The sequence below is a fragment of the Cannabis sativa genome, chromosome 1 (assembly GCF_029168945.1).
Source record: "Cannabis sativa cultivar Pink pepper isolate KNU-18-1 chromosome 1, ASM2916894v1, whole genome shotgun sequence".
Taxonomy (NCBI): domain Eukaryota; kingdom Viridiplantae; phylum Streptophyta; class Magnoliopsida; order Rosales; family Cannabaceae; genus Cannabis; species Cannabis sativa.
In genome coordinates this window covers 49,992,718-50,011,273 of record NC_083601.1, presented here as the reverse complement: position 1 = coordinate 50,011,273, position 18,556 = coordinate 49,992,718, and the positions used below count along the sequence as shown (strand labels likewise).

General features: G+C 33.3%; 1 protein-coding gene across 2 annotated transcripts; it reads left to right on the top strand.

Annotated features, from left to right (window-relative positions):
* Positions 1–9,884: 9,884 nt before the first annotated feature.
* Positions 9,885–17,760, top strand: LOC115708259 (lysine-specific demethylase ELF6). Of its 2 annotated transcripts, none has more exons than XM_030636480.2 (7): positions 9,885–11,720; positions 11,951–12,029; positions 12,231–12,298; positions 12,711–12,861; positions 13,054–13,631; positions 14,445–14,636; positions 14,852–17,760. In XM_030636480.2, the coding sequence occupies exons 1-7, from the start codon at positions 10,580–10,582 to the stop codon at positions 17,401–17,403; spliced, it is 4,761 nt and encodes a 1,586-aa protein (XP_030492340.2). In that variant the 5' UTR covers positions 9,885–10,579; the 3' UTR covers positions 17,404–17,760. The 2 variants fall into 2 exon arrangements, with proteins under 2 accessions (XP_030492340.2, XP_060964464.1); XM_061108481.1 differs by having other exon boundaries at positions 9,908–11,720; positions 14,843–17,760.
* The last annotated feature ends 796 nt before the right edge of the window (positions 17,761–18,556 follow it).

Below are 18,556 nucleotides of genomic sequence, written 5' to 3'. Positions count from 1 at the left end.
GCTCATTATTTAAAGTGAGTTGTATTTTCTTTGATTCTCTTTATTTAATTTATTTATTTTAAATATATATTTATTTAAAATTTCCAATTTAGAATGAAAAATTCTAAATATAAATTTTAATTTAATATTTATAAATTTTACTTAGATGGATATGAAAATAACATGAATTATTTCCATCTTAGTAATAATTTCCAATAAATATTTAAAAAAATATTCAATTTAAGTTGTTACAAAATTAATTTAAATTAATTTACAACTCAAATTTAATTTTCTATAAATATATATTGCATTTCGAAAAATTAAAGTATTCAAGGATACAATTTTCGAAAATGCAAGTTAAAATAAAAAATTAATCCTGGAAAAATTATTCTAATTTAATGTTGGCCCAAAATTAATTAATAAAATTAATTTACAACAAAAAATATAATTTTCCTATTTAATTAAATATATAAGAAAAATTTCAAATATTTAAATATGATGATGAAAATCAACTTAAATATTAATTTTCTATTTAATTAAATACACTAGAAAAATACTTTAAGCAAAAACATCATCTATCTAGATTTTCCTTTGACTAATTAATTCAATTTCTAATAATATACTTTAATTCAATTTATTTTAATTAATCATTAAATGAAAAAATTATTGATTTAAGTTGGTCCAAAATTAAAATAAATAATTTACAACTTTAATCTATTTTTCAAATAAAATTCGAAATTCCAGCATTTAAGAAATGCAATTTCGAAATTTGATTAATAAAATAAAGAAAAAATATATTTTGAAAATTATTTAAATTTAGTTGAAAAAAATAAATTTCAACTAAAAATAATTTTCTATTTAATTAAGTGTCATGAAAAAGAAATATTTAAGTATGATGATGAGAATCAACTTAGATATTTAATTTTCAAGTTAATTAAATTCAAGAAATAAATAATTAAGTGTAGAGAAGGCTTAATTATTAATCTCTAGTTTAATAATAGGAAAAATATACTTAAAATAAATTGTACCAAAATTAATTATATAAATAATTAATTTCACAATGTATAATATTTTCCATTTAAATATTAGAAATAATAAGTAGTCTAGAAATAACTATCTAGAAAATATCTTATTTGACTAAGTATCTTTTCCACAAAATTTGAAAAACTATCTAATTTAGGTTGTATTAGAAAAAATCTAGAACCTAAATATTTTTCAAATTTAAATTTAATTAAATATCAAAAATTAAGTTGTAACCACTTAATTTAAAAATATTCCATTTTAAGTTAATATTCGAAAAGATATTAACTTAAATAAAATATCTAAAGAATCTTAATAACCAATGCCTCAAATTCCTCAACTTAATTTTGAAATTTGAAATTCAAAAGATATTCAGATTTAAGTTGGTTAGTTGTAGATAACTAAATATCAACTTTAATAGGAATAATTAATGAAAAATTTAAATTAAGCTCCAGAAAGAATCTAGATGGTTATAATTCTATATTTAATTAAATACAAGAAAATACATATAGTTTAGCTTAGAATAAAAAATTCTTTAAACTATAATTTTCTTAAATTAATTTCAAAATAAATGAAATTAATTATGTTGCTAATCAATTTTATTAGGTTAAACTAGTTTAATTAACCTAGTACAGTTATTCAAATCAGGCAAATGGGCCTTCACAATTGAGGTGGTTCATGTGAGGGGGTGCTGGGTTCAGTATGTCGTACCCACTACTATGGCTCCCAACTCTCACACAAGGCCCAAAAGAGAGGAATTTAACCTTAAAATGAACATCTGTTATTAATTGAATAGGCCCAAAAACTAAATGGGCCTAAATAAAATCTATCAAGAACTATGATAATTTATTTTAGCAACAACAACCTATATGCATCTATAATAAAATTAAACACATAGGCTCACACAGGCACACTTTGGATGGGTCCTATCATGTTGCTAGGTCATACACAGATGAAAGAAGATTGTAAATATACCTGTTACAAATTATTATCTTGACCAAGGGAGCCATCAGATCAATAGATCTGGCAAAAGGTAACCATGGCTATTTGCAATCAAGTAATAATAGGTTTTGAAAATTTACACACAAGCTAAAACACATACTCCTGCAACAAGGTTAGCTGGATAGTTGGATGTAGGATTTATTTAATTTTAAATTAAATAATTAATTTCAAAATAATTAATAAAATAAATACAATATTTATTTTCGAAAATTTAAAATAAAATTTGAAATATTCGAAATTTTAAAAAAAATTAAATCAAAAATTAAACCTACAATTTTGAAAAATTAGGTTTCAACCAACCTAAATATCATTTCAAAATTTGCTAACTACTTTTAAAAATTAAATGTTATTTTATAAATAAAAATTAAATAAAAAATTAAAAAAAAATAAATGAATATCTTTTTCAGATTTTAAATGTAATTTAAATAAATAAAATAACAAAATTTAAAAGTTAGCAAAATATCTTACATCTATTTAAAATTACATGATTATAGTTATCTTATTTTAAATTTAAATAAGGTCAAATTATTTAAAAAAAAATAATTTAAAATATTTTAAATCTGACCTTAAATTTAAAAATAAGATAAGATATAATCAAATTTAAAAAATAAGATAGATTATTAAGCAAAAAAGATAGATACTAACTATTTTCAAATTCAAATTACACTAATATCTTGAATTAAATTTAAAAAATATTAAATTAATTCAAAATGATAATTAGAATTGAATTAGGAATAGTAATAGTATAAATACAGAACTACACAAAAAATCGGAAGTTAATTCCATGAAAAAGCATGAAAAAACGAAGAAAAACGAAAAAATTGTGAGTTGTACGGACAGTTTTCGCGATCGCAGGAGAATTTCAGCACAACTCCGATTTTTTTGAATCTTCAAAAAATCATAACTAATTCAAATTAAATCAAAATTGAGTTCTGTAAAAAAGTAACTTGCTTAATTTTTTCCATACTATCCAATAAAAATAATTCCAGAAACAGAATCGCAATTATTTTTCACGAAAAATTCACAAACATCAATCAATCATCAAATAACACTCAATACAACATGATACCATCCAAAAACAAACAAACAATCGTTTTAAAGTCCAAATTTCTTGCAAGTAAATCAATTACCATGGCTCTGATACCAGTTGTTGGAAATTATTTTACCAGGATCTTAGATCTACTCACAAGTATGTTTATTAACACCCTAAATATGAACTTTCTAAAATAATGAAATAAACACATATAAAGTTTAAGAAACCTTACATTGGGTGCAGCGGAATATAATGACTCCTTCCGTTCAGATATCTAGCCCTTGATTCCTTTCTGTAGCAGAGCATTATCAATATATGAACCTGGATCTCTTTCTCTGAATCTTTGATGCTGAAACCTCCTTCTTGCTGAAAGTCTTTCTTCACGATCTTCCTCACTATGATTGAGGTATCACTTGCTGTGTGTGGGCACTACTCATACACTAAGTATTTCGAAATCTCAATGAGGAAGAGAGAGAGTGGGTTCGGCCAAAGATAGGGAGAGAGAAGGTTCAGGTTTTTCTCTGAAGGAAAAATAAAAAATTTAAGTGTAATTTTCCTGAAGCCTTCACTATCTATTTATAGCATTCCACTAGGGTTAGGTTTGAATTATTTGGCATTAAAATAATGAAAATATCAGTGGGAAAACCCTACAAAAGTGGCCGGCCCTATACTAGTAGATTTGGGCCTCACTTTTTGCAATTTTGCAGTTTTATCTTTTCTGCATCTGATTTTCTCAAAAACGCCAATTTTCTAATTCAACCATTTAAATGCCAATTCTAACTATTTAATAACTATAAATAATTATTAAATAATATTGTCATTTATCATATTTATTAATTGAACCATACAAAGTATCATAATTAACAAATATGCCCCTAAAACTCTTTCTTTACAATTTCGCCCTTACTTAGTGAAAAATTCACAAAAAGACATAGTCTAATTTGAGAATTATAATTGATTAATCAAAACCAATTACATGAGTCTTACAAGCAATATTATCTCAACTAGTGCGGGGACCATGGGTCTATATAACCGAGCTTCCAATAAGTAGATCAAGAATTTAGCACTAAAATTTACTAACTTATTAATTCTTCGTTGAATCCACGCATAGAACTTAGAATTGCACTCTCAGTATATAGAATGCTCTATATGTTCCACCATATAGACACATCATTAGTTATCCATTGTTATAATCCTAATTTGATCACTGATCCTCTATATGAATGATCTACACTGTAAAGGGATTAAATTACCGTTACACCCTACAATGTATTTATTCCTTAAAATACTTGACCCCGTATAAATGATATTTCAGCTTATGTGAAATGAGTACTCCACCATTTCTGTTCGTTTGGTCAAGCTCGAAGGAGATCATCCTTTGCTTACTATTCGCCAGATAGAAGCTATAGATTCCATGTTTATGATAGCACTCCTACTCAATTGCACTACCGTGTTCCCAAAATGTACGTTTCACCCTGACCTAAAAGTAGGCTTTACTAACAAATCAAAGAACACGAATAGCCTTTCAAGATTGAGCCTAATCATATCAGGATTAAGATCATTTGATCTAGGATCAACTAGGCGATATTGACTTGAATAGATATTACGGTAAGTTTAATAAATCTAAGTCAAAGTTCAATATCGGTCCCTTCTGATGCATACTCCATGCATCCAACCTGAGCTTTACTTTAACCAATGCTCTGGAAAGAACATAGCATTTCTCCAAATGCAAGTAAACTCTGTTGTAGATTATCATATCAGTAAAACCCTATGTCTGATAAATCTAGGAAACTTTATTCACATAGTCATGTTTACTTTCCAATGTGTTGACGGCACAATAAACAGGATCAAGTATGTGAAAAGGGTTTCAGATTAAATTCATACATTATGTACATATAATCATGAAATAAATCATGTGAACCATGCAACATTAAATGTTATTTCTGATCTATATCAATAAGTAAATCTGATTATATTGAAATGAATTTTATTTAGGGCATAAAACCCAACAACAACTTGGCACCAATGTATCGCATCGCCTAACCAGACAAGCATGTGCCTCAATTTGACACTAATATATTGCATCGCCTAATCAAATGAGCTCGTGCCACAACCTGACACTAATGTATTGCATCGCCTAAATAGAGGAGTGCATGCCACAACCTGGCACTAATATATCGCATCGCCTAAATAGACGATGCCTGTGCCACAACCTGGTACCACTATATTGCATCGCCTAAACAGACGATACCTGTGTCACAACTTGGCACCAATGTATCGCATCGCCTAAATAGACGATTCCTGTGCCATAGCCTGGCACCCACAAGTCACTGCCGCTACCTAACCAGGATCGCCGACAAGAAGAAACCTAACAACAGTTTTATTTTAGAGTCATAACTTTATGACGGTTGCCTCACAAGAACAACCTGAATACCAGTATCCACATATCACATTGCCTACTCAGATGAATTCATGCCATAGCCTGGCATTCATATATCGCATCACCTAATCAGGTGAGCCTATGCCATACCCTAGCATCAATATGTCGCATTGCCTAACTAGGTAAGCCTACGCTCTAGCCTGGCATTCATATATCGCATTGCCTAATTAGGCAAACTCATGTCATAGTCTAGCATCCAAATGTCGCATTGCCTAATCAGGTAAGCCTATGATCTAGCCTGGCATCAATATACCGCATTGCCTAATCAGGCAAGCTCATGCTATAGTTTGGCATTCATATATTGCATTGCCTAATCAGGCAAGCTCATGCTATAGTTTGGCATTCATATATTGCATTGCCTAATCAGGCAAGCCTATGTCATAGTTTGACATTCTTATGCCACATTGCATAATCAGGCAAACTCATGCCATAGTCTTGTTGGGTTTTGTGCCCTAAATAAAACTCATTTCAATATAATCAGATTTACTTATTAATAAAGATCAGAAAATAATATTTTATGTTGCATGGTTCACATGATTTATTTAATGATTATATGCATATAATGTATGAATTCTAAGTCCAGAACATATGAATTTGTTAATGATTATAGTGTTGTCAGCACAATGGAATATAATCTTAATTATATGTTCGAAAGTTCATTCCCTGATTTGTCAGTTCACTAGATTTAGACTGGCATGATATAATCAGCGATAGGTATTCTTACACCTTCGATAAGTGTTATGTCCTTTCCAGGGCATTGGCAAAGTTTACCAATATCGAATGTATGGAGTATACATCGGAAGGGACCGATATTGAACTTTGATTAGATATATTAAAATTTACCGTAATATCTATTCAATTCAATATCACCTGTTGATCCTAGATCAAATGATCTTAATCCTGATATGGTTAGGTTTGATCTCAAGAGTATTATACATGTTCTTTGATTTGTTAGTTAAGCCTACTTTTGGGTCAGGGTGATATGTACATTTTGGGAACATGATAGTATAATTGAGTGGGAGCGCTAACATAAATATGGAGTCTATAACTTCTATAGGAATTTAGAAGTGAAATGATGATATCCTTCGAGCTTGGCTAAACAAAGATAAATGGTGGAGATCTCATTTCACTTCGCTGAAATATCATTTATACGGAGCTAAGTGTTTTAAGGATAAAATACATTGAAGGTGTAACGGTAATTTAGCTCCTATTCAATGTAGATCATCTATTAGAGGGTCATTGATCAAATTAGGATTATAACAATGGATAATTAATAGCGTATCTATATCGTGGAACATATAGAGCGTTCTATATGACTGAGAGTGCAATTCCAAGTTCTAAGTGTGGTACCAATAAGGAATTAATAAGTTAAGGAATTTACTTGGTAAATTCGGTTCGACTTATTGGAAGCTCGGTTATAAAGGCCCATGGTCCCCATACTAGTTGAGACCATACTGCTTGTAAGACTCAGTTAATTGATTTTAATTAATCAATTATAATTCTAAAGTTAGACTATGTCTACTTTATGAATTTTCACTAAGCAAGGACGAAATTGTAAAGAAAAGAGATTCTAGGTTTTATTTGTTAATTAAGAGACTTTATATGTCTAATTAATAAATATATTAAATGACAATATTATTTAATAATTAATTTTTAGTTATTAAATAACTAGAATTAACATTTAAATGGTTGAATTGGAAAATTAGCATTTTTGAGAAAATGGGATTGAGAAATGACAAAATGGCAAAATTGCAAAGTGAGGCCCATTATCCTCTAATATGGCCGGCCACTTTGTATAGGGTTTACCATTTATATTTTTCATTATTTTAATGTCATACAATTCTAACCTAAATCTAGATGGCATTCTATAAATAGAAAGTGATGGCTTTAGGAAACTATGAGACTTGCATCTTATTTTCTCTCAGAGAAAAACCTGAGCCTCCTAGCCACCCTCTTCTTCTCTTTTCTTCTTTTCAATTTCAAAATACCCTAGTGATAGAGTAGTGCCCACACAGCAAGTTGTACCTCAATCATAGTGTGGAAGATCGTGAAGAATCCAGATTTAACAAAGAAGGACATTCGGGCTCAGATCTTGATAATACTCTGCGACAGAAAAGATACAAGGGTTAAAGATCTGAGTGGAAGGAGACATATTATTCCGCTGCACCCAATGTAAGGTTTCCTAAACTTTATATGTGTTTATTTCATTGTTTTAGAATTCATATTAGGATGTTAATGAAACATACATGGTAGTAAATCTAGATCCTGGTAAAATATTCCCAACAAGTCTAACACCCATATACCGCATTGCCTAATTAGGCAATCGGCAATCAAGAAACCTATCATGCTATGTGATACATTATAATTTTCTTATCTTTAATCTAAATTCATGCATGTTGGCCAACCAAAGTGGAGAAAAATTCCCGATGGTCTCGGCCCTATGTCATAACAACAGTAAACTAATAAGTGTTTATTCTAAAACATTGCTTAATATTTGCAAAGGACAATCTAGGGTTTTCTACTAAACCCCGCGGTATAAATACACTAAAATAAAATTTATATTTTGGCTCTAAAACATATACCATATTATAGAGCTCGTCACAAAATTCGAAACAATATATAGAACGTCCAAACTGGACACCCGAATGAAAAGTTATGACCAAAATACGATTTTCTAATCTCCCTGATATTTCTAGAAACGAGAAACTGTTTCGGTAAAAATGGTGAACCGTTTCTTAGCACGAAAATCTCAAATTTTACACTCCCTGAAACACCACTGAAACCTATCCAAATTATTTCTAAATTTCATAGGACACACATATACCATATATACTACAGTACCAACGTAACAGAAATTAAAAACGAGCCCTTAAACATAAAATGCCATTAAAGCTCGTGCTTAAGCTCTAACAAGTTCCAAACTCAATTTCTAACTAAAAATCATCTCAAATTCAACAAATAAACATCAAAACTAGTTCAGTAGCTACCCAAAAAAAATTCATGAAGTCAAAATCTTCACAACTACTCTAAATAAAGTCAATATATAAAACCAACCGTTTTCAACTTAAAACAAAACTAATCCTTACCTTAACCTTTCTCTCTTTAATGATTTACTATCTCGCTACTACTGGAGCTTAAATCGCTGACAGCCCAATTGAAGAAATGTTCACAAGAACTCCTGAAATTTGTTCAAGAAAATGCAAACGTGTAGTGATTTTTAATCTTGACCTAAGAAATACCAATATTTATATTAATACATCTAATAATCCACAAGAGATTACTAAAAATATTAAAAATAACGACGATTATGAAGAGCCTGAGGTAATTTCCTTAATACGTTTTTCACAACAATCAGATTTTTATCGAGACATAATCACATGCACGATGCTCACCCAAACGCGTAAAATGCTTATATGGAAATCCTTTCAAGCGAATAGTCATTTCTCCCTTTTTTTTGGACAGAATAGACAAAGATTTTTTTCTTTTTCCGCACCGGTGAACAAAAAAATTCAAAATTGGTTATGGAAAAACAAAGAATTTTTAGTTTCAGATTATAGAGAAAAAAGGAAAAACAAAAGGATTAAAAAAAATGAAGAGAAAAAAAAAAGAAGAAGAACGTATAGAAAGAGCCGAAGCCTAGGATAACATTGTAGTTGTAATATCACTTAGGCATAAAAAAGTACATCCTAAACCCTTTTTTTTTTTGGCCCAACGTCTAGGTTGACATTATATGTCGACTTAGACGTTGGAATCAGAACAACCTTCAATAAAACAAACATAACTCACTCAATATTGATTCGATTGATGCGATTCAGCTTGCGTTTCAAAGTTATTTCAATATTCTATCAAGTCATGCCTCACACTCTAATCGCAATTCTGAAGTGATCAAGTTCAACTTTCGTCCTCAAGAGAGTTGCAAATTTAATCTATAACTTACCTTCAGAGTCTTTTCACCATTAGATTATCATCAATGGTCGAAAATAGCCTAAATGTATTTTTTTTCATATTTTATTATTATTTTAATAGGACCTCTTCTCCTATTAAAAGATAGCTCCTCTAACTCATTTTTTACATCCAGAAAAACACTCATAAGGTCAGAGCATCTCTCTAAAAATTAGAGCTTTCAAACTTAGCTATTTTTCTTATAATCAATCTCGTGAGAATAAAAACTTGAAGTAAATATAGCTCTATTACTATTGTGACACAGGGAGTGAATTATTATAAATTCTTATGCGTGCTCTCTATTTTTAACTTTCATCTCGTCTATACATATGAGCGAGTTGGCCAGATTTACGCGTCGCCACTAGTACCGAGCCTATGCCCATCACCGAACCTGAATATTGATACGTAAGATGGTGCTAGACACCGCTAGGACTTTTTAAGATTTCTCATAAGATGTGTCAGCAAAATCTTGTGGGATCCACTACAAACCACATGTCCTTCTACGTCACGACTGGTTTTCAAGATGGATGTCATGGTACAAATCATACACACCGTCGGTGTCGCTTTCTACCGCTTCCCACTAACATGCGCCCATTCGGTGTAAATTGACGCATGCAACCTATTGATAAGTTTGCGGATCAAGGCGAATAATAGTGATCCGACGGTTTACAACCATTGACTCTAATATGCGCCATACTTTCCCCGGTTCAGTTTAGATAAGTTTTATGAAAAAAACTTTATTTTGCGCAGGTTAAGAATGTCACACAAAGCCTAGACAAATACCTCACTGCCTCTCCTCTGTGTTTCTCTCTCCCTCTCTCCTTTTTGGGTGCTTTTGATTTTGATGGCATAAATCATCCACAGTCTCGTGCATTTACAGGTTCTAACAGCTCTTTTCTTCTTTTTTCTTTTTTTATTTTTCCCTTTTTGCGTTTTATTTTCTTTTTTCCAATCCCAATTTTCACTTTTATTGGATGTAATACCAAGTGGAAACCTCATTTTGGGAGTTCACCGGTGATTTACAGTCTAGGGTTTTGAGAAAATTGATGTATTTGGGTGGCTATTGGTATTGGGTTGAATTATTGGACAATGTTAAATGAGTGAAAGACGCTATCTTTGTGCCGTTTATCAGTTATGCTGTGGATTTGAATTGTAAATAGTGAATGGGTAATGTTGAAATACCCAAATGGCTAGAAGGGTTGCCTTTGGCTCCAGAGTTTCGCCCTACCGACACCGAATTCGCTGACCCAATTGCTTATATATCGAAAATTGAGAAGGAAGCTGGTGCTTTTGGTATTTGCAAGATTATTCCGCCATTGCCTAAACCATCTAAGAAATATGTTTTCAACAACTTGAATAAGTCGCTCTTGAAGAGCCCTGAATTGGGTTCTCATGGAAATTCGGTGAACAATCATTCTTTGTCAAAAACAGCTTCATTGGATGGTAGTAATGGAGAGGAGGTTCGGGCTGTGTTTACCACTAGGCAGCAAGAATTAGGTCAGAATGTGAAAAAAGCGAAGGGGGCAGTTCAAAATCCACCCCCATCTGTTCATAAGCAAGTTTGGCAAAGTGGGGAGATCTATACTTTGGAGCAGTTTGAAACTAAGTCCAGGGCTTTTGCTAAGAGCCAATTGGGTATGATAAAGGAAGTTTCTCCATTGGTTATAGAAGCAATGTTTTGGAAAGCTGCTTCTGAGAAGCCTATGTATGTGGAATATGCTAATGATGTACCAGGTTCAGGTTTTGGGGAACCCGAGGGTCAATTCCGCTATTTCCATAGGCGTAGGAGAAAGAGAAACTTTTACCATAGAAGTAGAGAAGGCAGTAATTGCAAAAACAATGAAGTGGTTACAAATGGAATAGTTGTTTCAAATACCAATGCGGATGCTTCTCATATAAATGGTTCTGATGTATGTGAAACACCAACTTCCATACCAATGAACCCTCTTAATGGAACTTCACAATCATCTAAAAAGAAGAGTCAATATTCTTCTTGTGAGAAGGAGGGTAGTGCAGGTTGGAAGCTATCAAACAGTCCTTGGAACTTGCAAGTAATTTCACGGTCACCTGGCTCACTTACTCGTTTCATGCCAGATGATATCCCGGGTGTTACTTCTCCTATGGTGTACATTGGTATGTTATTTAGTTGGTTTGCGTGGCATGTTGAAGATCACGAGCTTCACAGCATGAATTACCTTCACACTGGATCTTCAAAGACTTGGTATGCTGTCCCTGGGGATTATGCATTTGCTTTCGAGGAAGTTGTGCGTTCTGAGGCATATGGTGGTGATATTGACCACTTAGGTATGTTAAATTTTGGTTTGAGTGCTTGGTAATTTTGTGTAAATTTTCATAGACCTAAACAGACTTAAAACAAGAGTACACATCCCATCCACCGTCTGAGGTTTTAATCTGGGTTTTTATCGCCTAAATTTTCTTAAAGTCTGGTACAATGAGAAACTTGAAGTTAAAATGATGGATTTCATTATTTTTATAGCATCTTTGTACTCAGGTTCAGTTTCTCTTATTGTCAGCTGCACTAACACTACTTGGTGAGAAGACTACTCTAGTGTCCCCTGAGGTAGTTGTTGCATCTAATATACCTTGTTGCAGGTGAGATTCTGTGTTTTTTTTTTCGCTTTGTCTTTTGGTTTCATTAACATTTTAGTACTATTGTTCAAAAGATCTAATAAGAGAAGAGAAAGAAGATATTTTAACAAAAACATATAGTGGTTTGTAAAACATGGTTTGGTTTGTTCTTTTGGTTATATGGTTGTGACTTTTTGCTTACATCTTTCTTGGTTTCTTGTTTAGGTTGATTCAGAATCCTGGTGAATTTGTCGTGACATTTCCAAGGGCTTACCATGTAGGATTTAGCCATGGTAATTGCTTATATAATGTTTATTTACTGGATATTTGGGTAGAATAATTATAAGAAGATTATTCCTTGACTATGATGCTATGCTACTAGTTTTCTTGAAGCAGAATCATTGTAGATAGATAAATAATGTCTGGGAAAGCTTTTGAGAATACAATTTAAACTTGATTTTTCATTATATTTAGAACACCAGTAAATAAGATCTAAGATGCATACTTCCACCAATCAATGTAATTATTGTTAGTTTTATTATGGTGTTCTGTTTATGTCTAATATAATGTTTGCTCTCTAGTTGTCTCTGTTATTTACCATATTTGTTTTACTTCACTATTTGTAAGCTACTATGGTCAGGACTTGCCGCCCATTCCTTATTTATAAATTTCATAACTAATTATAGCGTTTGTCACTGAACTTAGGTTTTAATTGTGGGGAAGCTGCTAACTTTGGGACACCACAGTGGCTCAAAGTGGCTAAAGAAGCTGCAGTGCGTAGAGCTGCTATGAATTATCTTCCCATGCTTTCTCATCAGCAGTTGCTATACCTGTTGACAATGTCATTTATGTCAAGGTCAGTTTATGCTCTAAATTTGGAATCAAAACTTATATGTTTTTATAATGGCCATATAAATATCAATTTCAGGATATTCTCATAGTCTTCTTGATTTTTGTGTACTCGATATATTTGCATATTCTCTTTAGAAAAGAACTCAACTGCCCATCTAATACCTATTTATTATTTAATTGAATTGTTTGTATCCAGAGTGCCGAGATCCTTGCTTCCTGGTGTGCGGAGTTCTCGTCTGAAGGATCGCCTGAAAGAAGGAAGAGAGTTTTTAGTAAAGAAGGCATTTATTGAAGACATATTGAATGAAAACAATACCTTATCTATTGTTCTTCAAAAAGATTCAAGATATCGTGCTGTATTATGGAATCCTGATATACTAACATATCCAAGCAAAGAGACTCTTGCACCCACTGCAGGTGCCATTGTTAGTACAAGTTCAACAGCAACAGAAAACACTCCCCTCGATTATAGAAAACATGACAATGAGCAAAACAATCTTCTTGATGAGATGAATTTGTATATGGAGAATTTGAATGATTTATATTTGGGTAGCGATGATTTGTCATGTGATCTTCAAGTTGACTCAGGGGCATTGGCATGTGTAGCTTGTGGTATCCTTGGTTTTCCATTTATGTCTGTGGTACAACCATCCGAAAAGGCCTCACTAGAACTTCTTCATGATAATCATCTTCTGTTTCAAGAATGCCCTGGAGGATATTTGAACTGTTTTTCCTCTCTGGACCTCGATGTCTCTAATAATGCTTCTATTACAGGTACTGGTTACTTCACTGGTCTTGTATATTGTCCTTGATTTTTTTTTTTCTATCAGCATTCTTTTGTATGGAAAAGATTAGTAGTATATATTATTTTTTCGGCTCATTGATAACAACCACAACAGACATATTACGGAATAATGAGATTTACATGAGTAGTGTTGATGTAGTTGCAAGTGGATAGCTACAATTTTGAATGTCTAAGTGTCCACATAGTTATCAATATAATAAGACATTGGCTGCCCATTTGGCTTTGTTAAGGAATTCTATGTGATTCCGTTCTCTGATCTATATAGGGAACAACAATATTTTATGTAAAAAAAATTAGCCCTGTTTGAATTTGTTTTCTGCGGGTTTTTTCTAACCCACTTTTTTTTTTATCATCAATCTAATACAAGCTTGGGGTTTTGTTTCACCAGGAAAAAGAAAAAAGTTAGTGGAGTGAAAATAAATCCATTTTCATTTCATCCTTTGTTTGGTTGTTACATAAAACATGAGTCAGTCATTTTTATATTTCTCATTGTATACTTGGTTATTTTTTTATTACCTTTTTTTTCTCATTCAATTTAATTTCATTTTACTCCTATTCATATTCCCATTTTCATTTTTCTGTTTTCATTATTTCCAACCAAACCTACCCTTAATTGTGAATGTTTTACCGTCGATATAGTAGTTTAAGTGAATCACTGTTTTATTTTTTTTTTTCTTTTTTAATGTTTTTGTTTAAACACAAGACAAGTTTGCTTGCATTGGAAACATTTCATTGGATCTTTTAAACACCAAACTATATGCAATTCCTCTTTTGTTCTGTAGAGAATGTTTCTACGGTTTCCAATCCTCCTTCAATGGATCTTCCAGTACCTTCAGTTAACAAGTTTGATGGTGGTCAAAATGCTTACAATAAATTTCTGAGACCACGTAGCTTCTGCCTGGAACATGCTGTTGAAATTATAGACATTTTACAGGGTATAGGTGGAGCAGAGGTGCTTGTAATTTGTCATTCTGGTAAGATTGTCCTGCTACTTCATTGTCATTTGTACTTGCTTTTTCCATTTTCTTGAGTTGCTCAGTTTCTCTTATAAAAGGTGCCTGATGGCTCATAAAATTTAATGTCATCGTTGAAAATTGAATCGGTAACTGGTAAATGATATGTTTCATAATTTTTTTTTAACTCGTAGTTGATTATTTTTTTATTTTTATTTTGGGATGAGTTTGTGCAGACTATCAGAAGATAAAGGCACATGCTGCTGCCATTGCAGAGGAAATTGGTAGCCCTTTTAATTATAAAGAGGTTCCTTTAGATATTGCATCGAAAGATGATCTGAACTTGATAAATATTGCTATTGATGACGAACACGATGAATGTGGTAAAGACTGGACATCAAAATTGGGGATCAACTTGCAGCACTGTATCAAGGTCAGAAGAAACTCCTCCTCTAAGCAAGTTCGACATGCTCTTACATTGGGTGGGTTGTTCTCTGATAAACCGTCCTCTCAAGATTTCTCGCCTCTCAAGTGGCAGTTGAGAAGATCTCGTTCAAAAAAAATTTATGTTAAACCATTTGATAGTGCTCAAGTGAAGAAAGTAGTGGGTGAAACATCTTCCACCATTGAGAAGGAAAAAAAACTGATTCAGTATTCAAGAAGGAAGTTCAATAGAAAACCAGGTGGTTTAACAGGAGCAGGTAAATTTTGTGGACAACATGCTAAAGGGGGAGATCTTGATGAACTTGCCAAAAGAGCATCTGAAACTGGTAATGATGTTGGGAATTCCACAAGCTGTAAATTCTCAGCTTTAATTAAGATATCGGAAACACACAATGAAAACCAGACATCTGAAGCAACTTGGAACAATAGCATGAAAGCTAGCTGTGGAAGTGTTGAGAATCAAGTTTTGAAGGAAATGAATTTGGATAGTCAAGCTTGTCTTGTAGCAAGTTCTGATGCTTCTAAGATGCAAGATGAGAGCAGTGTTCCAACCCAAAAAGTCAGCATAACCGATAAGCTTGTTGAAAAACTAGAGGCTTGTCCATTTTCCCATGATACTAAGGAAAGCTCCGGACTTCTAGGAGATCAGCTTAAAGTAGGACAATCTAACAAAACTGATGGGGCTAATGTTGATTCTGAAGGGCACTCCAATGTCAAGGCTGGCAAGGAGGGTGTTTTGACTGATTTGAATTCTGATCTTTCTAACATGACAAACTCACATGCTATTGAATCCCAGGATGACAACTTGATGGGACAAATAAAAAATGCTGTAGTGGAGAATGTTTCCATGACTGTTGAAGTTTGTGATTCTGTTTCTGTGGATAAAGAAGTGACGCTAGTAGTGCATGCTACCAGAATTGATGACGGGGAACCAGTTTCTTGCAACTCTACAGTCATAATAGATAATATTGGTACTTCAAAGGAAGAATGCTTTAATTGTTCAGGAGAGATCTGTTCTGTAGAAGACCCCAGCAGCAATGGTAAAGCTCTTAAAGTTGAATCAGAAGAAGAAATTAAAACTAGAATAAACAAATACCCTCTTGCCTCAGTTGAAGAAACTTCTAAAGCTCGGAGCGAGACTCATTCTACAAAGGATTTTAGTGAGACCATTCCTGTCTTAATTGAAGAAACTTCTGAATTTTTAAGTGATCCTTCTTCTGCAGCTAAATTATGCTGTGCTGTGGCTTCGGAACAGATTCTAAAGCAAAAAGTTGGGACTTCAGATGGGAGTAGTGAGGAACTTGCTTCTAGTTCTGTGACACAAATGGAAGTCCACCACCGTCATTGTGTTTCAATAGAGGAACATTCTGATGTTCTCAGGGAAAGCTCAGTGGAAGACGACTTGGGAACGGATGTGACTTCAGATAATGGATTTCATAAGGAAGCCTCGATGAAAAATGGAGAGCAGAGATCAGTTTCTCCTGTTACACAAACAGTTGATCAGCCTACACCCATAAGTGTTGGAGAATCTGAAACTCCATGGAATCCTTCCAAAGAACATCCCGGTGATGGCTTGACTTTAGATGATAAAAAGAGGAAAAGTGAGACCACTGCTTTGCCAAATAGCATTTCCTTCCAAAAATGTTCAAGGGTTAGAAGAGAGACTCATACTAATGAAGACTTGTGCAACGGTAGTGAAGTTTGTTCGTCGCAGGATGATAGAGCATTGGATAGCGAGTCTAAAGATATAGACACTTGTTCAAACCCAGTAAAAGGAAGAAAGAGGAAGAAAGAGATAGAACTACTAACAGAAAACCAGTTCAGTTGCAATGGCTTTACGAGGAGTCCATGTGAAGGGTTAAGACCAAGGACTTTGAAGGATGCAACAAGTTGTGAAACTGATACCCTTAGAGAAGTCGAGAGAAAGCCTGCAGTGAAGGTAAAGAAAACTTCAAATGTTAGAGGTCCTCCTAAGGATAAGAAAGAAAATTCAAGGAAGCCTCACAAATGTGACTTAGAAAGCTGTCGCATGAGTTTTGACACTAAGGCAGAGCTAATGTTGCACAAACGTAACCGCTGCCCACATGAAGGGTGTGGAAAGAGGTTTAGCTCTCATAAGTATGCGATGATTCACCACCGTGTTCATGATGACCAGAGGCCCCTCAAGTGCCCCTGGGAAGGTTGTTCAATGTCTTTCAAGTGGGCATGGGCAAGGACTGAGCATATACGCGTGCACACCGGAGAGCGACCATACCAGTGCAAGATTGATGGATGTGGCCTCTCTTTCAGGTTTGTATCAGATTTCAGCCGGCATAGACGGAAAACAGGACATTATGTGAACTAGCCAGCCTTTCTGGGGGTGACTGGGAGGCCCTAGATTCGCACATCATTTGGTCTACTTTTCCAATTCTTGTTGATGAGAATTAGGTTAGGGACATTTCTTTTAGCAGTTCTCATTCACTGATACTTGAATGGCCCTTTTTTGGTGGGTTCCCCTTGTTAGCTTTTCATTTGAGCATTCTGAAATTGTATAATCTTCTGGCATAGCCACAACGGTTTGTATAAGTCGAGGCTTGAAAGGAAGTCTCAGAGTTGTGGCTCCTGAATTCTTGGCTGGATGTCTAGATGTAGATAATGATGCTCCTAGTTTCTGTAAATCATTTCTTTTTTCAAGTAAAATTTCTACAAAATTCTATTGTGAGATTGGATTAATATTTATTTTTCTCATTATTTTGAAACAAAATTCGTACAAACAACAAAACAACCAAAAGTGTAACCAAAGCTTACACAAATCTTTGTCTTAAACAAGTAGCGGAGTTGATGCATAGATTCAAGTGGTGGCAGAGCTGTGCAGTGGGCATGGATGGCGGAGAAGCACGATCGAAGAGAAATGGTGTAGCCAGGTTAGGGCCATCAGAGGGAATGCGGCTTGCCACCAGAACTGGTGGAGTTCCTCGATAGAGCTGGGTTGATGAATAATAGCAAGGAGTAAGAAAAAGAGAGAAAGGGGTTTTGAGTTCTTTTATTTTATTTCCATTTTTCAGTTATAAACTTTTTATTACTTTTTCCATATGAAAGTATAATTGATGTGGCAATGACATTTTTTGAAGCTTTGAGACCAGATAAAGTTCTTTTTATTCTTTAAAACTAATAAAATGAACTAACTTGGAAACCCAACCGGTTTTAAAAGTACTTTTTAGAGCGTTAGAAACACTATAATTTTTAAGAGACTGTTTGGCTATGTTTTTAGTTTTTTATTTTTTTTTAAAAGTGAGAATAGAAAACAATATTTTGTTATTTTAAAAATTGAATGGTGTTTGACTCAAGTTTTTTAAAAATTATTTTAAAATTTTTTTTCTAAAAAAAATCAATATTCTATACCATACCATGACATGAACTGATTCTACTCCGGACCAGACCTTGTAACCAAACATGGACTTGGACCCCTGACCCGAACCTGGACCCGAATTCGCACCCTGGACCCAGACTCGGATTTG